The sequence below is a fragment of the Enhydra lutris genome, unplaced genomic scaffold (genome assembly GCF_002288905.1).
Source record: "Enhydra lutris kenyoni isolate GAN:26980312 unplaced genomic scaffold, ASM228890v2 scaffoldscaffold66, whole genome shotgun sequence".
In the NCBI taxonomy this organism is placed as follows: domain Eukaryota; kingdom Metazoa; phylum Chordata; class Mammalia; order Carnivora; family Mustelidae; genus Enhydra; species Enhydra lutris.
Window position 1 is genome coordinate 11,101,530 of NW_019154150.1, and position 21,828 is coordinate 11,123,357.

Here is a 21,828-nt window from a genome sequence, read left to right on the forward strand (position 1 = left end):
CTAGGGAGGCCGGAGAAAGAATCCGTTTGTGACCAGGCAGGCCCTCCAGCCTGGTCCTTGGGTGGCTGCTGGGGCTCGGGGGTTGGGGGTGGGGAAGGCTGATGTGATGAGGTGTGTATGGCAGTGCCTGAGGCAGATGTGGGAGGACCCCCGGCAGCTTGGGCAGGTGAGCGCACAGGTGGGGCCCAAGGCCAAGGGAAGAGGTGAGATGGCCCAGAGCTCAGGAGGAGCAGAGGGCTGGGTCTTGGGCCCTCAGGGGATGGGGGCAGAGGGGGAGGGCGGCCTAACCAGGGAGCAGAAACCACAGGGCTTGATCAGGGCAGGGGACATGGGGTGGAGGGACAGCAGATAGTGTCTTCGGGACCCCTTATCGGCGCAGACCCCCACCAGCCCTGGTTTTAGATGCCGGTGCCAGCCCCCTTCCACTTGCTGTGGCGCTGCCCGTGTGCTCCTCCGAAGCTTCAAGACTTGGGGTCAGCAGGGCCCGGCATCCCTGAGACCCTGGCCTGGAGCCCGGACGGAGGGGACGAGGGCCCTACATTCCAGGCTCTGTCCCCCAGGTGGTGCCCCTGAGGGCCACGGTGGCCGTGCCCGAGCTGCAGCTTTCCACCAGCTGGGTGGACTTCGGGACCTGCTTTGTGAACCAGGGACGGGTCCAGGAGGTCTACCTCATGAACCTGAGTGGCTGTCGGAGCTACTGGGCTGTGCTGATGGGTAGGCTGTACCTGTCCACCATGTCCCCTGCAGGCTGGCACCACCCAGGGTGCCCCATGGCCACCCATGGCCAGTGATCATTTCCCAAGTGATCCCAGGGTAGCCTTACCCCGTGGCACTGAGCTGGACCAGAAGGGCACACCTGAGCTGCGGGGCGGGAGGGCTCTCTGGGGCGGTGCACAGAGCTGCCTATGCTCTTGTGTGCTCCCTTCCCTTGGGGCAGGCCAGCAGGAGCCAGACAAGGATGCTGTGGCATTCAGGGTATCTCCAAATAGCGGGCTGCTGGAGGCACGACTGGTCAACGGGCCCCCAAATACCGTCACCCTCCAAGTTTTCTTCACTGCCAGGTACCAGCCTCTCCCAGCCTTCCCACAGGCCCGGGCCCCCTTCCTAACCTCAGCGAGTGACCCTCACCCGCACAGGAGCAGCATGCTGTATGAATCCACGCTGGTGGTGGAAGGCATGCTCGGTGAGAAGGCCTGCACCCTGCGGCTCCGCGGCCAAGGCTCTTACGACGAGAAATACATGTCACCCCACCAGCTCTGAGGTTCTATCCTCAGCCCCCCAGCTTTGGAAATAAAACATGACCTCGAGCTAAGGAACAGGTTTGCTGGGCTAGAGTACACACCGGAGGACCTCCAAGAGGCTCCGGGGAGGGGAGGGACTCCCTTGGAGGGCAGTGCTCCCAGCCCAGGCCCTGCCTTACCTGCCCTCCACATGCAGCTGGGCCAGAGGCGAGGCCCGAGCCAGCCAGAACTGGCCTTTGGGAAAAATCACAGCCACCAAGATAAGAATACGTATTTATTGTCCACTGCACTCCTCATCCCCAGGACCCACATGGTGACCTGGGTGGCCTGGCAGAAGGCAGCCCTGAACCTCAGCCACACCTGTATTGTGTCACCAGTGCTCATGTTTGTCCCAGTGCTGCCACCTACACTGGAGCGGAACTCAGTGGGGCCCTGCTCAGTTTCCGGGGTATTCAAAGACAGCAGCTGCTCCCATCCCGGTCCCGATGCACATGGACACCACCCCGTAGGCCCTAGGGAAGCAAGACTGTGTTGGCTGGGTGAAGGCACCAAGGGCAAAGTCCTCCCCACCGAGCTCTCAACAGATCTCTGGGCCTGTGGGGCTCCTAGACTGCCCGCTGAAGGCCACACCCAGGATGGCAAGTACTCGCTGGCCCCCAGGGAGAATAGGGGTCACGGCCCTGTGTCCTCCGTTCAGAGCACACATGCATGTGTGCCTCCCCCTCAGTGAACCCAGCTTACCTCTTCCCACGGCGCTTCAGCTCATTAAGGAGCGTGATGACCTGTCGAGCTCCAGTGCAGCCCAGCGGGTGGCCCAGGGCCACTGCACCCCCAAGAGGGTTCACCTTCTCGGCGGGGAGACCTAGCTTCTCCACACAGTAGACAGCCTGGGAGGGGGCAGAGCATCAGTTACAGTTCCCTCCCCAGCCCCTGCATCCCATGCCCACAGGCTCCTCCTTGGCCATCCCAGGCCCAGGCAACATGGAAAAAGGAAAGCTCACCTGGCTCGCAAAGGCCTCATTGATCTCAAAGATGTCCACATCATCCACCGTCAGCCCTGTGGGCACGGGGAGAAGACCTAAGCTAACTCAGCGTCCCCGTGGCAGGACTCTGTCCCCCAGGGCCCCATCCCAGCCATGGCCTAAAGGCTGCTTGCTATGCCTAGTCCACATGGGCAGGTGGGTCCCGGCCGTGAGGTCAGGAAGGGCTGGGGGGTCAGGAGGCTAGCCTGGCCCACCTTCACTCGGCGGCACTCACATGACCTCCCCCCACAGCGGCAACAGTACGAGAGGCAGGAGTGGGAAACAGATAGAGATCTCGAAGAAACCGCCTTACCTGCTTTCTGCAAAGCTACGGGGATGGCATAGGCAGGTCCAATGCCCATGATGTCAGGCGGGACCCCAACCACCGCATAGGACCTCAGGACCCCAAGGATAGGAAGGCCCAACTCTTCTGCCTTGGACCTCCGAGCCAGCAGGAGGGCAGCTGCCCCATCACTCACCTGACTGGAGTTTCCTAGAGGCAAATCGTAGGGGTTAGGATGCGTCAGGGCAGGCGGAGGAGCTCCACCTGCACACCTTGCCTGGAGGTTCCAGGTTCCCAGAGAACACCCCGCAGGACACGGCCCCTCCTGGCCCTCCCCCAGCCCAGTCTCACCAGCCGTGGTAGAGCCGCCCTTCTTGAAGGCAGGCTTCAGTTTGGCCAGGCCCTCCATGGTGGTGTTGGGGCGGATACCCTCATCCTGGGCCACGGTGATGCTCCTCTCGGTACCCTTGTCATCATGGACCGTGGTGGTCACAGGCACAATCTCAGCTTGGAAACAGCCCTTGCTCTGGGCTCTGGCTGCCCTGCCAGCACCATGGACAGCCAGGCTCAGGCTCCCTTGGGGTGCCTTCCTCTCAGGGGTCCCTTCCTTCCAGGGGCCCCTCCCACTGCCTCTACCGCCCCTGCCCACTGGGGCAGACACACTAATTCAGACTCCTAAATATGGGGACATGCTTGCCTCAGGAGAGCTGTAAGCGACTGCTGAGGGCCCCTCTTCCCAGCCTGGGAGTGGGAGACCTGAAGCCTTATGGGGCCTTCTTGGCCTTCAGCCTCCTATCTTCAGATCTTGGCCAATCCCAACCTTGAAGGGCAAGGGGAAGTTTAGATGTGATACCTCCCCCTTTGAGCCCTTCACCCACGAGGGACTGAGCCAAATTGAAGACGGAGCCCCAAGAATATCTGTGCTGGGTTTTACCAACTTGTCTGCTCCATCCCAATGGCTCAGTTTCATCTATTCCCCAGTTTCCAAACATGTAAAATGACATACACTAAATTACTTAATGAATCTTATTTAAAGAGTACAAAAGCACAAAGTGTTTTTAGGGTGATCCTTGCAATCATATGCAAGATGTCAGTGCCCAGGGTTTCCCCTGGAGAAGATTCCAGTTTTCAAATGCTTCCTTGACCCCAGGTGCCTAAGAACCACTTCCTCAGAGAAGCCCCCTCCCTTCTTTTGCTGTCCTCTCTAGGCATCTGGGGCTTGTCAACCTCAGCCTGCTCCTGCCCAGAGGCCTGAGCCCCCAGGGGTCTTCTGATGCTCCCCAGACACAGGGGTGGTCCAGAAGCTGGGATGCCAGGGTCCCCAGCAGTGCAGGCCCCACAACCAGGCTATCTAGTGACGCCTGTGGCTGCCATGTCGAATCACCAAACCACAGACAATCAAGAGTCCTGCTCCTCATCACACTCCTGATGAATAGACGGGGAAACTGAAGCCCAGCTAGGGAGAGACTCGGGGTGATCAGACAGTAAAAGGACATGGAAGAGCTGTCAGTGTACTTCCAGCACATCCCCGGTCCCTGCCCACCTCTCCCTCCCGACAGGCACTAGGCTTGGAAACCACTCACTGCCCAGCTGTAGCCTAAGGGCAGCTCCACCTGAGGCCACTTAATCCAGCCTCAAAACCTCTCTCTCTCTAGCCCCTTACACACCCCATCCCAAAAGACACTCACTTTTGCTGGGAAGCCAGGGCAAAGGTATCCTGCTTCTCCCGCGAAATGCCAAACCGCTCAGCTACATTCTCTGAAGTTATCCTGAAATAAAAGCGCGCACTGTGGGGACATGTCCAGCATCCTGGGGGCCTGGGCCAGGTTGCAGAGCTCTGCTTGCAACTCTGAGTCCCTGCGGCTGTAGGCAGAGGAGGACAGGAGGGCCAGTCCACGCCATAGAGTCAGAAGATGACTTAGGGTGGAGTGTGGGGGCACAGAGAGGGAGGCAGGAGTGCTGGCCGGACCCTGAGAAGCTTGTACACTGGAAAGACCAGCCCAGTAGAGGGGCAGATGAGGGAATGGGTGGGAATACTAACCAGTTACTCTTAGCCAGCTTCCCCTATGCCTTGAGAAAAGCTGCTCTCAGGTGGGAAGAGGAAGGCCCCCATGGCTCTCTGGGAAGGCCACCCCCAGGCTTTCTGCTCACTGTGACCAGACCCAGCCCTCACTCTCAAAGCCCAGAGACACAGCCAGGCCTTCCAACCTGGCCTTCTGGCTTTAGACACTTCCCTGGGAGATAGGGTCACTGGATGTGGGGGCAGCCAGGGTATTGCCCCTCTCTTAGCCTCAAATCTCACATTCAGGGGAGCCATGACGCCCTGCTTATGAACCTGGGGGATGGCCAGAGGCTCAGTGATGCTGGCTGCACAGCTAAGGTGCCGAGGAAATGCAAGGCACTGTGATGTTGCTTCTGACAGGGCCCAAGACCCCGCACCAGAGTGTTCCAAATCAAAGCCCTTCCACTTCAAGTTCGTAGGCCTCCAAGCCTCTGGCATGCAGATGCCATTGTTCCTTGTGCAACTGGCCCCTCAGGGTGGGAGTGACAGGCTGGGCCATGACCAGAAACCTAGAGACATAGAGGACTTGGAGGCCTCAAGAAAGGGAAGTCAGGGGCCGCAAGTCCCATCCCCATGTCCCAGCAAAGCAGAACAAGCCCGGGAGGTCACAAGATGATCCAAGTCTCTGTGCGCCTGCTCCAGGCCAGGAAGGGAGCTGAGGGGGCAAACTCACCCCATAGGAATCAGGCAGTCTCTGGCCTTCTCCTTCTCCACCAAGCGCGAAGTAATATTTCCAGGGTTTCCTCTGTCAGCCAGGGACATGGACTCCACCCTGAGGAGGCAGTGGAGGAGGGTGGTCACTCCCAGGACTACCCCAGGGACAGCTATGCCTCTGGTGAGTGCTAGGAAAAAGGCAGCAGGCCCTGGGAAATCCAGCAGGCTGTCTCGGAACCCTGGGCAGGGCACTGGCCAGGAAGGCAGAGCTGGCCGTGCAGGGCTGCTGGGTCCCCTCCACCCCCACGCGAGGATGGAGCGTTGCACAGTCCACACTCCCAGGCAGGGCTGTGCTTCTCTTGCGCAAATGCTCCTGCAGCTGGCCAGTCCATGGTTCCCTGGCAAAGCCGCCTAGTGCGAGCCACATCCAGGAAGCCGGGGCCCTGCCCTCAGGCAGCAAAGGTTCAGAGGGTAAAAGAAATAAGTATTTTAAAAGCCATAGATCAAAGGCCATCTGATCTGCACCCACGAGGTGCTAGGAGCTCTGGAAGGCAAGATCTCAGTTTGGAGCTGTCAAACAGGCCTTTAAGGGGCCGGGGTAGGGGTGGGGGACACCTGGGGGGTGGAGTCAGTTAAGCGTCCAACTCTGGGATTTGGCTCAGGTCTGATCTCAGGGTCATGAGATCGAGCCCAAAGTCCAGCACCATGCTCAGTGCAGAGTCAGCTTGGTTTTCTCTCTCTCCCTCCCGCTGCCCACCCTTCCCCCTGGCTCGGGCGCATGTGCTTTCTCTCAAATAAAGGTTAAAAAAAAGGCCCTCAAGGCCCTCAAGGAACATAGGGCCTCAAGGGATAACATGTAACTCTGAATGCTTTTCACATGCCCTGTGCTATTTGAAAATCTGTTCAGATATTAGAAAGCTTTCAACAGCATCAGTCACATGACATACATCCCAGAGTGATAGCTGCTGTTACTACTCCCTTTAATATTATCAACGTCAACAGGACTGAGGTCTTTTTCCCCTATTTTATACATGAGGACACTGAGGCCCAAAGAGCTGAGTAACTTGTCCATAGTCACTCAGCAGGGATCCGGACTTAGATGTCTGGCCCCAGAGCCTGTTCCCAACCAGGATGCCCTGGGGCTCCTCTTCATGATCAAAGCCTATGGGGGACAGTCTTGGCCCAGACCTTCAATACTCTAGAAACATAGTCTTTAATCTGCCTGGGGACTCAGATGCCCTCTCAAGAACTCATGAAGACTCCACCCTTTTCAAGTTATCCATACCTGTCCCACCCCTAGGAAGATAGAGGACCATGAGAGAAATCCAAGGGCAGACTGGCAGTGGCCCTTGCCTGGCCCAAGGCTCTGCAGTGTGGTCTCTGGCTTTGTTTACAAGCGCAGACAACCAGTGCCAGGCAGCACAGCCCTGAGGCAGCCCCACAACACTCCAAGAAATGCTCCAAAGTGGAAATGAAAGGCAGAGAGAACGTGTCAAAATCCTGGGGCTGCTTGCCTCCCAGAGCCTGCCAGAGTCCTGGCTTTGCCTGCCTTCTGATACCAGATGCCCACCCCAGACGGGGTCCCAGGGCCCTTCCCCTCCCTGGAGGCACTGCCCTGTATGCCTTCTGTGACTCCAGGTGCTGCAGCTGAAGACAGAGCCACAGCTGACAGTGACCAAACCACCGCAGATCTGACCATGCCCCTCAGAGCCCAGCAGGCAACTGCAAGTTTCCACCATGGTACCAAGGAGGGGGTCAAGGGGACCCACAGCCTCATAAAATGAACAGACTAGTTACATAGCAGACAACTGTCCCTGGCTTCAGGCAACCCAAACTGCAACACCTCAATAGCATCATAGGGCCACAGAAGGAAATCCAAGGGCGCTATTTTCTCAAAATACTTGCATTTTCCAGCCTGACAAATTCCCAAGAAAGCAAGCTTCTAAAAGCCAATTCCCTTTCCCCACTAGTGCTGAGAGGTGTGAGCAGTTCTGAGCATGCAGAGCTGGGGGCTACTTCTAAGCTGAATTTGTAGGAATCTACTCCCAGACATCTGCCTAAAAGGGCCAAGGGAGAATCCTGTCATTACGGCCCCTGAGAACTCAGGACATGAAAATGAGTTTTATTGTTAGACGTTGATTAGTAAGCTCTGGCAGAAAGAAATTCTTACCCACAAGCCATGCCAATGTCATAAGACCCATTTCTGATGCCACCTGCAACAAAAGCATTTCATAAACATTCTTTATCAGAGTCCATCTGCTCTAAAACAGAGGAGCCTCTTCCCCACCTGGTCTCTAAGTGGGACTCAGCCCCAGCCTCAGAGATGGTAAGACCCAGGTAAGGTAGACCTTAGGTAAGACCTAAACCCATGGAGCCAGGACCAAGGCCAGGCTGGAGCAGTGGGCACCCACCCCTTCATAACTTACCAGCTATGTTGGCCACTGCCTGGAGCCCAGATGAACATTGTCTATTGACGGTGGACAAAGGCACGGTCTCTGGGATGTCACTGAAACAGAAAGCGAAACCACAGTCAGCCCCCTCTCCTCTGCCAGCCTCTCATGGAAAGCAGGCCTATGCTCCTGGTCAATAAGACTGCCCCAGCAAGGGATACAAAAACCAGGGGAACAAACCAACAGCCCTGTCGCCACTCTAGGCCAGATCCTTACTGGGCAGACCCCATCTCTGCAGGGACCTGTACCCCAGGGCCCCACAACACATGTTCTTTCCTCCTGTGAGTCTCCTTAACCAAGGTCAAGAACAGCCCAAAGGCAAGGAAAACTGGTTGGACCACAAGGATCCTTCTTTCTCTCCCTTTGAAGATTAAAGAAAAGGAAAACTATACATCCGTTTCCTCAAAAAAAAAAAATTAATAATAATAATAATAATAGTAAGAATGGGATCTGTTGCTGGGGCAGAAAACCAGGGCAAAAATAATAAAATTAAAAAAGAATGAATGAATGAATGGATGAATGAACGTCTCAAGCATGAGGCCAGAAACCATCAGCCTTACCACTATTTAGCTAACCCTTTTTTTTTTTTTAAAGATTTTATTTATTTGATAGACAGAGATCACAAATAGGCAGAGAGGCAGGCAGAAAGAGAAGCGGGGAAGCAGGCTCCCTGCTGAGCAAAGAGCCCAATGCGGGGCTCGATCCCAGGACCCTGAGATCATGACCTGAGCTGAAGGCAGAGGCTTAACCCACTGAGCCACCCAGGCGTCCCTTTAGCTAACCCTTTAAGTTCCCACTCTCTGGAAGGTCTGTTCCCTGCTGGACAAAGAACCCTTGATGGGTACCAAGTATTCTAACATCCCTTGTTTGGGGGTGTTCCCCTAGGTTTCCACACTGGTACCAGTCTGAGAAGCTGGTGGGGCTGTCCCTCCTGATGTAACCCTCCCTGACCAAGGGTACGAACCCTGGAAAAATCCCCAGCCCTTCCTCAGACCCTTGGATTCAGAACTTCAGGGGGTGAACGTGCTCTGGAGATGCTCTGGTGTGTAGCCAGGGTCGGCAACCTGTGAGCTAGTGCCCAGGCCAGGCCCTGGTGAGAGCCTCTCAGGTTGGTAGCCTCCTAGACTCATGCAGCCTGTATAATCCCTCCCAGGTCTCCTAACTCCTTACTAGCTAGTTTCTACTTAGTTACCACTTCTTCACCCAATCCACCAGCAGTTCACCAAAAACCTGCTCTATACAAAGCACCATGTGAGGGATGCTGACATTCCTAGAGGCAGGCTGACCAGCACAGAGACAATGGATCAGCTGGCAGAGACTGCAATAACAGTGCAGAGAGAGGAGGGAGGGACAGCACTCCAAGGGGAAGACAGTGGGCAGACAGGTGGGCTTAAAGAGTAAAAGTCAAGGCAAATAAACAGCTGGGAAATAAGGCTGGATGCTATGTCTGGAGCCAGATCGAGGGAGTCCTTGAACTCCACGCTAAGCAGTCTGAACCTGTCCCAGTCCCTAAAGGTTTTGTCAGTTTTCCTGTTCCTTCACTAGCTAACGTTCCTATTATTTCTTCTCCAGGTAATAGGAAGTGCAAAGTGGTTCTTAAATCTATACATGACGATAATTTAAGCACTCCTCCCCTGTCTTGGGACAGCAAGTGGTGAAGGGCAAGTTTCCCAGGGCCCCTCCAGGGCTACCCCTCACCCCAGGGTTGTGCCGAATCCCCAGGCCTCTGCTGATGAACTATGTCTTGAAGGTCTCAGTTTGCTCAACTAGGTTTTAAAAGCTCGAAGTTGGGGCATCTGAGTGGCTCAGTGGGTTAAGCCTCTGCCTTCGGCTCAGGTCATGATCTCAGGGTCCTGGGATCGGGCTCTCTGCTCAGCGGGGAGCTTGCTTCCCCCTCTCTGTCTGCCTGCCTTTCTGCGTAATTGTGATCTCTGTCTCTCTGTTAAATAAATAAAATCTTTAGAAAATAAAAAAAATAAAAGCTCAAAGTCACCCTTCAGTGTGCCTTACTGGTTAGTTGCCTGGCAAAAAGAGGACAGAGTCCATGCTTAGGCAAGCAACAGCTGACTTTGGCTAAATGATCAGGCCCCAGAGAGCTTTTGCTCTAGTCCCAAAGGCCCTGTTTGTCTTGGCTCAGCACCGATAATACAAACTTCCTTCAAAGTAGGGGAGTGGCACCCGGCTGGCTCAATCAGTAGAGCCCACACTCTTGATCTCGGGGTCCTGAGTTCAAGCCCCACACTAGGCACAGAGGTTACTTTAAAAACACAACAAAACAAACAAACCAAAAAAAAAAAAAAAAACCCACAAAACAAAAACAAACAAAAAAACACAAGAATATGCCAAAGTAGGGGAAAGGTAGTGTCCACAAAAGCAGGGTGTCAAGGACCCTGGCTGCATCTGGGTCTGGTACTCAACCACTCATAAGCTGAGGTCCCTGGGGCCTGAGCCTACTCAAGAATCAAAATGGCCAACCCACAGCTAGAACTAGAAAAGTTTACCTCAGAAACTGAGCAATTCGGGCCATGATTGCTCCGGCCCCCGGCTGAAGCACATTTCCTGTGGACAACAAACCTTTATTCAGTGCCAGATAGTGTTCCAGACACTCAGGTACAGTTGTGAATACTAGAGAGAGGACATTCCAGATCTTTCTTCCACAACACAAGCCCTCAGCAGGCTCCACTGGGGCTCTGGAATTTCAAGGAGCTGGTCATACAGCACCTTGCCCTGGTCATACAATTAAACCCTGCCCACAGGAGTCACAGATTCCCTTGACCTGGACCATGCTTTTCCAAAATCAATGAACAGCGGGAGGGCTGGGTGCCTGCCTTTAAAGGAAACGTGGACGGAAGACTGCAACGCAAAGCTCGCAAACAAACTGGTCTTGTCGGGAAAATGAATTTCTGAAAATGCACACCTTCTGAAGTGTCCTCAGCCAAATCTGCTGGCATTTCAGAGGCAGAACAGTGATGCCCCACCCAAGGATGGCACCCATTGATAGGAGTCTGGCCATGTTCTATTGTTTCCAGGCCAGAGGAATAGGGTTGGAGGTAAAAGGTTGGAGAATGTCAAGAGGCTCTGGCTTTCAGGTCCAATTTCTGCTGCTAATTTCCCAGGACTGAGTGTCTCCATCTGTGAGGGGCTGAACTTCACGGTTTTGATGGTCCTTCTGTTCTGTGGTGGCACAGGCAGGATGGGTTAGAGAACCCTGTCTCCTACGGTGTCTGCAAACTCCTGTGCCAACAGCTTGGGTGTTAGAATGGCATGAAGATCGCTGCTCTCCATCATACTTAACAGGCAGAACGTGCTTGGGTAGGGGTGGAGAGGCAGAGAGCGCCTGGAGGTGGGAGGAAAGGGTAGGCTCTGAAGAAACGATTAAATTCACTGCATGGGGTCCCTAGACATTCCCCTCAGTGAAAGCACCTAGAAGATGCCTGGAGGGTGAAGAGGTGTTTGCGGAGGGCTTTGGCCGGATGGAGGGCGAGGAGGACCAAGACCAGAGCTCGGGGAATGTGCTCACCCACGCAGATATCCCCCAGCTGCGCCGGGCTCAGCTTCATGTCCCGGAGAACCGCGGTCATGACGGCCGAGAGAAGCTCGTCGGGGGTGGTGTCCTGCAGCGAGAGGCACCGCCTTCGTGATCCCCCGCCACCAGTGCACGGGGTTCCTGGGACCCCCGCTCCCCCACCCCACCCGAGAGACACAAAGTGGTCACAGCTCGGGCGCGGAGCCCCCTCCGGCGCCGAGGGGCCAGACCCCAGCCCGCTCAGGCCCCCAGTCTTTCACCGGGCGCCCGGACCCCGGGGCCTCACCTTGAAGCCGCCGCGGCCCCCTCGGCCAATGGCAGTGCGCCGCCCGTGCACCACCACCACGTCCTCGGCCGAAACCTGCGGAGCGCCGCTCAAGCACGGCGCGGCCTCCGGTGCCGGCTCCCCCCGACACTGGGGGTGGCCGGTCAGGTGGCCCAGCACCACCTGCAGCCTTTGCATCACGCCTCTCGGCCCAGTTAAGCCCCGACTCCGCCCGGAACACTGTAGAAGCTAACAGACCGCCTTCCGCGCAGGCGCAGAACCCACTCTACCAGGAGGCTTTAACTCTGCCTAGAGCCCCGCCCTAAAGTCTCGCCCGCCTCTCACCTCAGCCAACCAGAAGGGGTGTCTACCTCAGGTGCCGCCCCCTTCTTCTAATCAGACCACCTAAAGCAGAGCTCTTGTTTTGGTGGAGAGTCTTTCCCCTCAAAGCCCCGAAGCCCCGCCTGCCGTAGCCTAAGGCTGCCAACCAGGAGGGGGCCCTTTCCAAGCCCCGCCCAGAAATGCCGGCCGGAAACCTTTCCCGTTGCAGTCCTGCCTACTGAAGAGTCCTTTCGGTGGCTTGTGTGTGTCTTTATTTTTTAAGATTATATTTATTGGGACGCTTGGGTGGCTCAGCCTGTTAAGCGTCTGCCTTCGGCTCAGGTCATGATCCCAAGGTCCTGGAATCGAGCCCCGCATGGCACTTCCTGCTCAGTAGAGAGTCGTCTCGCCCTCTGTCCCTCCCCTCCTGTTCGTTCTTTCTCTGGGGCTCTCTTCCTCTCTCTCTCAAATAAATAAATAAATAAGCTTTAAACAATTCTTACTTATTTATTTGTGAGAGAGACACTGAGAGCTCAAAATCATGAGCTAGAGGAGAGGCAGAGGGAGAGGGAGAGAATCTTAAGACTCCACAATGAGCAGCATCCTCACTCGGGTCTTAGATCTGTAAGCCCTGAGATCCTGACCTGAGCTGCAACCAGCAGTCAGAAGCTCTACCGACTAAGCCACCCAGGAGCTGCATAGCCCTTTCAGTATCTTGAAACAAAGTCCGCCATTGCCGGGGCTGTTTCCCCTATAACCCTGCCTGCTGCAGGCTACCAAACCCAAGAAGAGGGAGACGGCCAGCACCACGCCCCAACCCGCCCATCGGCGGCTTCCCGCTTGGGAAAGAGGCAGGGACTTTTAATTCCTCTTTCCACTTGTCAGTTTTCTCTGCTGTCTCCTGGATCTCTGCAGGCGAGCTGAGAGTCTTAAATAATCCCCAGAGGCCCCAGACCCTTACCCTGACAAGCTTGCGCTGTCCCGGGAAGTCTTTCGAGAACACAGGGAATTGGGGACTCTTTTCTGTAGGAGAACAATCTGTAGGAGAACAGATTGTATGAAGTTGCCGAGATGTGATAAACTCCCTTCATAAGGAGAGTGGCACATACCTACCCATTTTACAGTGGTTTGGGTTTATTTAATCAGTGCCCACCCCCCACACTAGGCTGGGGTCTCCACCGAGTGTATCCGGGGTGCCTGCAACATGCTTGACACTTACTAGGTGATCAGTAAATACCTACGGAATGAAAGCCCAGAGCTTCTTAGGTCAGGACTGTGTTTCTCAACCTCCCGCCCCTGAACAACTCTAAAGAGCAAGGCCAGGTGCCCCCTTGACTCCAATGGTAAAGTGTTCCCTCGACCTGAGAGAGTAGTAGGGGGTCTCTCCTAGACACCAAAGGCCAGGGTGCCCTGTTACCCCCAACCCAGAGGGGCTCCCACCTTTCAAAGGCAGGGCTGTGGCATGCCTCAGACTTCAGAAGGGAGTACACCCTTTTCCACCTCACCTCTGGAATGTGCCTTCCCAAGAGATCTAGGAACGGGTGTAGTGGGGGGAATGTCTCCCCCTTTGCCCCCTCCCCGCCATCCTGGAGGGCAGTACCATATGAACCCCTCAGATCCCCAACAGAAAGGACGTGATTCTACCAGATCCCAAAGAGCAAGGCACCTATTTCCTACAACCCCCAAAGGAGGGTCGTGTGACGCCCCTCCCGCCCCCGCACTAGACCCCGGAGGCCAGGCCGGTGGGCCTCCACAGACCTCCCACGGCTGGTCCCCGGTTCGCATATAACCTGTTGCCCCAGACCCCGAGAGCGGAGGCGGGGCGTCCCCACCTCCACACAGCTGCTAGGGCTCCAGATGCAAGTGCAGGGCGGTGCTTCTCGGAAACAGAAACCGGCGGGGCGGGGCCGGGGGCGGGAGTGGCGGTAAAGGAAGGAGGAAGCTCGGACAGGCTAAGCGACTCAACAGCGCTGAGGCTCCGGGGTATCCCGCCATGGCCGCAGAAGTCTCCCCCGCGGAGTCCGCGTCCCTGGTCTGCTCCACGTCCTCGCTGCCCCTGGCTGCTCTCAACGTGAGAGTGCGGCGCCGCCTATCGCTGTTCCTGAACGTGCGGACGCAGGTTGCGGCGGATTGGACCGCGCTGGCCGAGGAGATGGGCTTCGAGTACTTGGAGATCCGGCATCTAGAGATGCACGCAGACCCCATGGGCAAGCTGCTGGACGACTGGCAGGGACGCCCTGGGGCCTCGGTGGGCCGTCTGCTTGAGCTGCTCACCAAGCTGGGCCGCGAAGATGTGTTGGTGGAACTGGGGCCCAGCATCGGTGAGGAGGCGCGCGCTTCCGGTCTCCTACCTGCGGTGGGGGGCGGGGGGGGGGGAGCTGACCTTCCCCAGCCTCAGCATCTAACCTCCCCTGGAGAAGCCCTCCTTTTCTGCCTGGGGTGGGGTGGGGACGCTGGAGGTAGCCTTGCAGGGGTGGTACCACCGTGGGAGACCAGTTCCTTCTTTCAGTGGGGTGATAGGAGCTGGAGAAAGGGGGTGAAGGCTGGGGAGAGGTAAAGGCGTTCACGTAGGCCAGGAGTCAGAATCAGGGTCCTTTGTGGGGGAGGCAGGACTGCTTCAGGTAGAGCAACAGGGCAGGTGAGGGATTGAAAGCTGTCATTTAAATCTCAGGTCCCTGGGAAATGCAGCCCTTCCTGCCCCTCGGTTACACATAACATGCATGCACAGTGTAGGAACAGTGGCCTATAGATGACACATCTTGCTTGGCTGGGGCCTCTGCCCTCGCTGCACATAACCACTGGGTCTCTCGAACTGTTCTTGCACACCAGTCCCCCGCTGCCATCAGCGGTGGGTCCTAGAACAAGCAGACCTTGGGTTCTATTCTCAGGAGTTCTAGGAGGGAGCACCAGGACAAAGGGACAGAAAGACACAAGCCTGACCATGATGACTTTCCAAATGACCAGAACACCAATGACATCCTATTGGGATGGTCAGAACCAGATGGGAACTCAACTTTTCAGAGCTGTTGAACTGTGGATGGCACCAGTGTGCTGGAAAAGGCCTGGAGCACAACATAGTTAAGGGAGTGGGAAAAGAGCTGGATCCTAACTGGGGGTAGAGGCATGGGACAAACAGGGGGAGCCCCTGCCACACCCTGTGTCTTCTCTGCAGAGGAGGATTGCCAAAAGTATATTCTGAAACAGCAGCAAGAGGAGTCTGAGAAGCCCTTACAGGTGCCTGCTGTAGACAGCAGCGACCCACGGACACCAGAGCGGGGAGGCATCACCATGCTTGATGACCCCCTAGGTAAGGATCCAATATTGCTCCCCAGTTGTGACAAGTGGATCATAGGATATTGGGTTAAAAGTATAGGAGATGGGCTGTGGCCCCTTGGGCAAGTCACCTAATCTCTCTAATCTCCCCAATTCCTTACCTAAGAAATGGGAATAATAATAATCCTCTCCCTTAGTTGGTATGAGACTCGTGAAATTATGTGTCTGTTTCATGGTCAACCCAGGGCTTGGCCCCTGCCGGGGGAGGTGGGGGAGAGACACTCATCTTCCCTCTCCTAGGAAGGGCACTTTCTCTTAGAGTCACCTCAGGATTGGTGTAGGGTTCAGGACCAGGGTCACCTAGATTGGGGGTTCCTGGCTGGGCTCTTCCTCTGTAGAGCTTTGACAACACCCTTGTGCTCTGCACCCAGGGCAAATGCCCGAGCGTTTTGATGCCTTCATCTGCTACTGCCCCAGCGATATCCAGTTTGTTCAGGAGATGATCCGGCAGCTGGAACAGACAAACTATCGGCTGAAGTTGTGTGTGTCCGACCGTGATGTCCTGCCTGGCACCTGTGTCTGGTCCATTGCCAGTGAGCTTATTGAGAAGAGGTTGGCTAAGTAGCCGGGGTGCAAGCGGGGGGGTACATAAAGCCCTGCCCAAGAGATCCAGATGCTGGGATTCTCCTAGCCAGGCCCGTCTAGCCTGGGGACAGTGGACTCCTCCTGAGTCTGTTCCCTGGGAGCGGGGGGCGGGGGGGGAGTATGCCGAACTAGGTTGCCACAGTGCCTGCAGCCTGCCTACTCTCCCCTAGGTGCCGGCGGATGGTGGTGGTTGTCTCTGATGATTACCTACAAAGCAAGGAATGTGACTTCCAGACTAAGTTTGCGCTCAGCCTCTCTCCAGGTAAGTACTGCCTTTGCCACAGAGCGGTGGGTGGGTGGGACCTCAGGATGCCATCAATCTCTCACCAAGGGCCATGGGTGCAGCACCAAGGAACCGTGTAGGTTTCTGTAGACCTGAGTGCGTGTGCACATGAGTGCCCTCTCTGTGAGTGAATGTGTGCCAGGGGTGCTTCGTTGAGGGGAAGGCTGTTGTTAACCCCGGGGCTGGGGACCGATCACCCCACTACTGTGGGGGGAGGGCCTGATGTCAGCTTGGAACTCCTTGGCTTGCAGGTGCCCATCAGAAGCGATTGATCCCCATCAAGTACAAGGCGATGAAGAAAGAGTTCCCCAGCATCCTGCGGTTCATCACTGTCTGCGACTACACCAACCCCTGCACCAAGTCCTGGTTCTGGACTCGCCTCGCCAAGGCCCTGTCCCTGCCCTGAAGACTGCCATGGGACCCTGGGTGTGTGTGCATATGTCTGTCTTCCCGTACATGTACTTCTGCCCCTGCTTCCTCCTGCAGTTGTAGGGGTAGTCTGAGCTCCACTTGCCTCTCAGTTCTTCGAGATGCCGACTCCACAGACACATCCGTAGCCACTGTGCACAGTGTGGACGTTGCATCTCAAGTCCTGCATGGAACCAGTGGCTGCAAGGGGCACGTCCACGTGTGGGGTTATCTGTCAACACAGTGAAATCCAGAGCCAGCTGGCACTAAGAGGACCAGTGAAAGCAGCCCTGACATGTCCACACATCTTGGGCCTCAGTTTCTCCACCTGAGAACTAAGTAGGGTGGGAAGAAGTGGCAGTAGCTGTGTTTCAATCACTACCGAGGGGGCCTAACCTTGGACAAAGGTGGGACACGCTTATATTCCTTTTCTCTTTTTTTCCCTCTTCATTGAAACCTAACTCTGGAAAGAACCCAATATGCCAGCATTTATGCCCTCTGTGAAGCACAGAGCAAGAAAGAATTGCTTGAACCCGCAGAGCAAGTAAGCTGCAGACTTCCCTCCCAGGGGATTTGTGTGCTAGTTATCTTCAAGCTCTCCCTGGGGCAGAAAATGTTATGGTCTCAGGTTTCTGTCCCATGGCAGACCCTAGGACCCTAAATCTAATAGGAAATGTATCTTTCCTGCTCCACACCCAGCCAGGGCTAGGGCAAGGTACCTTTCCTCAAGGTCTTGGGAGGGACTGGAGGCCCCTCTCTACATGATCTTGATGAAGCACTTCGCTAACCGTGCACTTATCCTCACTTTGATCTTGGGGATTATTTTTAAACAATTTCAAAAAAGTACCTTTCATACCTGTTTTGTATGCACTGTGAGAATTTCAGAGAGCTGAGATATACCTATGTTTGTCCTTTCTCTTCTTTATCCTGGGTTTATAATAAAGAGTTCTATACTTTTGGAATAGCAGGTGTCACTCGTGTCTGGGAGTTCAGAAGCAGTAACCTGGGATAAAGCTCTCCTGGGTAAGAGAAATTGGCCCATGGGGTAGGCTCCAGTGCGTTTGGCAGGGGCTTCCTGAAGGCTGGGCCTCCTCCTCACAGGTCCCAAGCCTCACCAGGGCTGCAGGCAGAACCAGGAATAGGGGCCTCAGTTCCAGACTCTAGGGAGACTGCTCCCCTCTACCAAGCTTGGTCTTCCCTGGATTGTGCCATGTTTCTGGGTCCTTGCTTGGCCCTTCTAAGCTCCAAGGAAAGTCTGGAGAACTTCTGGCCCACAGATCTCTGGAGAACTCAGTTATGAATAATAGTTATCCTGAAGCATATCTGTGTTAATCCTGAAGATTTTTATCTATTTTTGCTTTTCTTTTTTTTTTTTTAAGACTTTTTTTTTTTTTTTTTTTGAGAGGGGCACCTAGGTGGCTCAGTCAGTTAATTGTCTGCCTTCAGCTCAGGTCATGATCCCAGGATCTGATCATTATCCCAGAGTCCTGTCATAATCCTAGGGTCCTGGGATTGAGCCTCACATCAGGCCCCCTGTTCTGTGGGGAGCCTGCTTCTCCCTCTCTCTCTGCCTGCTGCTCCCCCTTCTTGTGCTCTCTCTGTCAAATGAATAAATCTTTTTTTTTAGAGATTTTTTGCTGTTGTTAAGAGAGCAAGCAAGCATACCTGTGTGGGGGAGCAGGTAGAGGGAGAGGGTTAAGAGAGAATCTCAAGCAGATTCCATGTCCAGCATGAAGCCTGACACGCGGCTGGATCTCAAAACCCTGAGATCATGACCTGAGCCAAAATCAAGAGTCAGACACTTAACCAACTGAGACACCAGCACCCCTAAAGATTTGATTTTTAAGTAATCTATACACCCAATGGGGGCTGGAACTTACAACCCTGACCAAGATCAAGAGTTGCATTCTCTACTGACTGAGCCAGCCAGGTGCCCTGGTTTTGATCTATTTTTTAAACAGAATGCCACTTTTTTTACTGTTCACTCAAGAAAATTTTGAAAATATACTATTTTTAAAAATTCAGTGATAATTCTAATCCAAGAGATAACTCTAGTGGTCTTTTAGAGTACCCAGACGTTATCAATGACCATAGCTTTTCACTCAGTGGTCTGTTACCATGTCCTGGCTCCTGAGCCTCCTGGATACTGGAGGCTCGCCAGCCTTGCCCCATGCCTTCAGGGACTACTAGAAGTGCCCCCATGTATTCAGGGCAGCCCCGAGATAGGACTTCCCTCTTCAGTGTGCCCTGGGAGGCAGAGCCTCAGTGTGGTCCTGGAAGAGTGCCCCCCCTACCCCAGGATCTGCCCTGTGCCACCTATGACTGGGGAGATAGCCTGTGGGTCGGCTCCTGGTCTTGGGGTTGGGCGGGGGGTGGGGGAGGGTGGTCCTCTGGGTAACACCAGTAGAGTCATGGAAAACACTTCCATTCTTTCAGGCCAGGCTGGTGACCTGAATGTGCTCACTCACTCCCTTCTGATTCTCATACCTCTCCCGCATTCCTTCCACCAATGCCCGCTTCCCTGCAGGCAGGTTCCCAGATACCAAGAAAACTTCCTCTCCTCATTTTGGGCGTAGTCTTCTAGGAATCTTTTATTAAGAACCCCTCATTTTTCAGTAGGGGAGATTCACTGCTGAAATTATCAAAGGCAAAAGCAGAAAATTTGGGAGGGTAAAGTTAAAATACAAAACTGTAAGACTACATGACTATGAACCTGAACTCTGCCACAAGTCAGTGCCAGGGGGTAAACAACAGGGAGAGGGATTTCCTCCAGATTAGACAATAAAATATATATAATATAGGGTGACTAGGTTGGATCCTGGTTCAAACAGATCAATTGTAAAAAGACATTCTTGGATCATATAACGGATAGAGGTTAATATCCAGAACTCCTACAACTCAACAAAAAAGAAATATTAACAATTCAAAAATGGGCAAGGGACTTGAACAGACATTTCTCCAAATCAAAACCACAAGGGGCACCTGGATGGCTCAGTAGGTTAAGCGGCTGACTCTCAATTTCTCGACTTGGGTCATGATCTCAGGGTCGTGAGATCGAGCCCCACATTGGGTTCTGCACTGGGCATGGAGCCTGCTTAAGATTCTCTCTCCCTCTCCCTCTGCCCCCCCCCCCCCAAACACACACAATCATACACACAAGACACCATATCACACCCATTAGGATGCCTTCCATCAATAAAACAATGCAAGAACATAACAAGTGTTGGCAAGGATGTAGAAAAGTTGAAGCCCCATGCTCTGCTGGTGGGACGGTATCATGGTGCGGTTGCTGTGGTAAATGGTTATGGCAATTTCTCAAAAAATTAAACACAGAAATACCATATGATCCAGCAATTCCACTTCTGAATATATAGCCAAAAGAACTGAAAGCCAGGTCTTGAAGAGATAGTTGTACACCCATATTCATAGCAGTGTTATTCCCAACAGCCAAACCATGGAAGAAACCCAAATAACCCTTGACAGATGCATGGGTTAGCAGAATATAGTATACACATAAATGGGGTACTATTCATCCTCAGAAAGGAGTGAAATTCTAATACATGCCACAATATGAATGAACATTGAGGACATTACACTAAGTGAAATGAGCCAGTTGCAAAAAAGATACATACTGTATAATTCCATTTTTATGAGTTATCTAAAATAGACAGATTTATAGAAAATGAAGTGGTGGTTTCCAGACTGTGAGGGGAGGAGAGAATGGAGAGTCACTGTTTAATGGGTGCAAGGTTTCAGTTTTGTACAAGGAAAAAATTCTGGAGATTGGCTGTATGACAATGTGAATGTACTTAACACTACTGAACTGGATACTTAAAAAATAGTTAAGGTGGTATGTTTCATGTCATGTGTATTTTGTTTCTTAAAAAAAGACATTCATTAAGACATTTCTTAAAAAAAAGCCTGGATGGCTCAGTGAATTAAAGCCTCTGCCTTCGGCTCAGGTCATGATCTCAGGGTGCTGGGATCGAGCCCCGCATCGGGCTCTCTGCTTGGCGGAGAGCCTGCTTTCTCACCCCCTGCCTGCCTCTATGTCTACTTGTGAATCTCTGTCTGTCAAATAAATAAAAATCTTTTAAAAATTTTTAAAAAATAGAATAACCTCTTTAAAAAAAAAAAGACATTCTTAGGACAATTGGGGAAATTTGAGTATTAGATGATGCCAAAGAATGATCACTATCTTTTTAAGATGTGATAATAGCACTGCAGTTACACAATATCCACGTTTTTAAAAAAAGATTTTATTTATTTGACAGATAGCACAAGTAAGCAGAACGGCAGGCAGAGGGAGAGAGAGAAGAAGGCTCTCTGCCGAGCAGGGAGCCCGATGCGGGACTAGATCCCAGGACCCCATAATCACGACCCCAGCTGAAGGCAGCCGCCCAATCAACCAAGCCACCCAGGAGCCCCCAAATCCAAATTTGTTAAAAGAGTCCAAATCTGAAATACATTGGTATGAAATAAAAGGTATCTGGGATTTGTTTTTATTTTTTATTTTTTTTAAATATTTGTCAGAGAGAGAGTGAGGGAGAGAGTGCACAAGTAGGGGGAGCAGCCCGCAGAGGGAGAAGCAGGCTCCCCATTGAGCAGCTAGCCTGATGTGGGATTTCCCAGGACCGTGGGATCATGACCTGAACCAAAGGCAGACACTTAACCCACTGAGACATGCAGGTGCCCCTCGAGGGGAAATTTGATAATATATTTTCAGACATTTGAAAATCTCATCTCTGACAATTGGCTCTAAAAATTACTCATTCATTCTGAGGCTTAAAAATAGTATATCAAAAACATTTTAACTCAAAATATTTTTAACTTTATCTTCAAAGGGACTTTCATGAATGGCATGACATTTGAGTTAGAAGGACCAGACCCAGGGGTGCTTGGGTGGCTCAGTCATTAAGTGTCTGCCTTTGGCTCAGATCATGATCCTAGGGTCCTGAGATTGAGCCCCATGTCAGGCTCCCTGCTCATTGGAGAGCCTGCTTCTCCCTCTCTCACTCCCCCTACTTGTGTTCCCTTTCTTGCTGTCTCTCTGTCAAATAAATGAAATTAAAAAAAAAAAAAAAGTAGAAGAAGGACCAGACCCATGGATACCGGACAAAGGGAGAAGGGCCATGGTTCTGTTTCGGCCACACTGAAAGCCTTGCTTCATAGCCAAGAGGGACCATGGCTCTTCAGCCAAGCCAGGAAGACGTGGATACAGTTCTTTCCCTCAGCAATGCAGAGCAGCCTCTCTGAGGCCTCTGGCAGACAGAGAAATCTGAGTCGTGGGGCTGAGAAGTGGCAAGTGGTGGAAAACTGGTGTATGCCTGTTCAAACCAGGCTGGAATGATTTCAGATTCTAGAAGGTGAACTCAGAATCCCAGAGCAGAACACA

General features: G+C 53.4%; 3 protein-coding genes across 7 annotated transcripts in view; 2 read left to right on the top strand and 1 right to left on the bottom strand.

Annotated features, from left to right (window-relative positions):
• LOC111159046 (deleted in lung and esophageal cancer 1) overlaps positions 1-1,289 on the top strand; it is a 65,220-nt gene extending 63,931 nt beyond the window's left edge. For 2 of the 3 annotated variants that reach the window (XM_022521422.1, XM_022521423.1), the window contains 2 exons: positions 561-714; positions 938-1,289. In XM_022521422.1, coding sequence (XP_022377130.1) covers positions 561-714; positions 938-1,260 — 477 coding nt within the window. In that variant the 3' untranslated portion in view covers positions 1,261-1,289. The remainder of the gene's footprint in view (positions 1-560; positions 715-937) is intronic. The other variant, XM_022521421.1, reaches the window with a different exon arrangement.
• A 213-nt stretch (positions 1,290-1,502) lies between these two features.
• LOC111159048 (acetyl-CoA acyltransferase 1) lies at positions 1,503-11,764 on the bottom strand. 3 transcript variants are annotated; one of them, XM_022521425.1, is made up of 12 exons: positions 11,525-11,764; positions 11,233-11,326; positions 10,214-10,271; positions 7,689-7,768; positions 7,433-7,475; positions 5,282-5,380; positions 4,235-4,315; positions 2,898-3,088; positions 2,577-2,756; positions 2,243-2,298; positions 1,983-2,128; positions 1,503-1,753 (listed from the first exon to the last, which is right to left on the bottom strand). In XM_022521425.1, the coding sequence occupies exons 1-12, from the start codon at positions 11,699-11,701 to the stop codon at positions 1,678-1,680; spliced, it is 1,281 nt and encodes a 426-aa protein (XP_022377133.1). In that variant the 5' UTR covers positions 11,702-11,764; the 3' UTR covers positions 1,503-1,677. The 3 variants fall into 3 exon arrangements, with proteins under 3 accessions (XP_022377133.1, XP_022377132.1, XP_022377134.1); XM_022521424.1 differs by having other exon boundaries at positions 2,243-2,319; XM_022521426.1 differs by lacking the exons at positions 2,577-2,756; positions 5,282-5,380.
• Positions 11,765-13,753: 1,989 nt separating this feature from the next.
• LOC111159049 (myeloid differentiation primary response 88) lies at positions 13,754-17,395 on the top strand. Its single transcript, XM_022521428.1, has 5 exons — positions 13,754-14,145; positions 14,997-15,131; positions 15,529-15,709; positions 15,913-16,004; positions 16,277-17,395. Exons 1-5 carry the CDS (start codon positions 13,818-13,820, stop codon positions 16,429-16,431), a joined length of 891 nt encoding a protein of 296 aa, XP_022377136.1. The 5' UTR covers positions 13,754-13,817; the 3' UTR covers positions 16,432-17,395.
• The last annotated feature ends 4,433 nt before the right edge of the window (positions 17,396-21,828 follow it).

What these genes read in the sequence shown, in the direction of transcription:
- LOC111159048 (XM_022521424.1), bottom strand. Translation starts at nt 11,701, where the DNA reads ATGCAAAGGCTGCAGGTGGTGCTGGGCCACCTGACCGGCCACCCCCAG. An exon ending in GCCCTGGCTTCCCAGCAAAA is followed by an intron (nt 3,089 to 4,234) that starts GTGAGTGTCTTT and finishes TGGTGCTGGCAG; the next exon opens with GGCAGCCAGAGCCCAGAGCA. An exon ending in CGTAGCTTTGCAGAAAGCAG is followed by an intron (nt 2,320 to 2,576) that starts GTAAGGCGGTTT and finishes GAGTTAGCTTAG; the next exon opens with GTCTTCTCCCCGTGCCCACA.
- LOC111159049 (XM_022521428.1), top strand. Translation starts at nt 13,818, where the DNA reads ATGGCCGCAGAAGTCTCCCCCGCGGAGTCCGCGTCCCTGGTCTGCTCC. An exon ending in GGAACTGGGGCCCAGCATCG is followed by an intron (nt 14,146 to 14,996) that starts GTGAGGAGGCGC and finishes TCTTCTCTGCAG; the next exon opens with AGGAGGATTGCCAAAAGTAT. An exon ending in CATGCTTGATGACCCCCTAG is followed by an intron (nt 15,132 to 15,528) that starts GTAAGGATCCAA and finishes CTCTGCACCCAG; the next exon opens with GGCAAATGCCCGAGCGTTTT.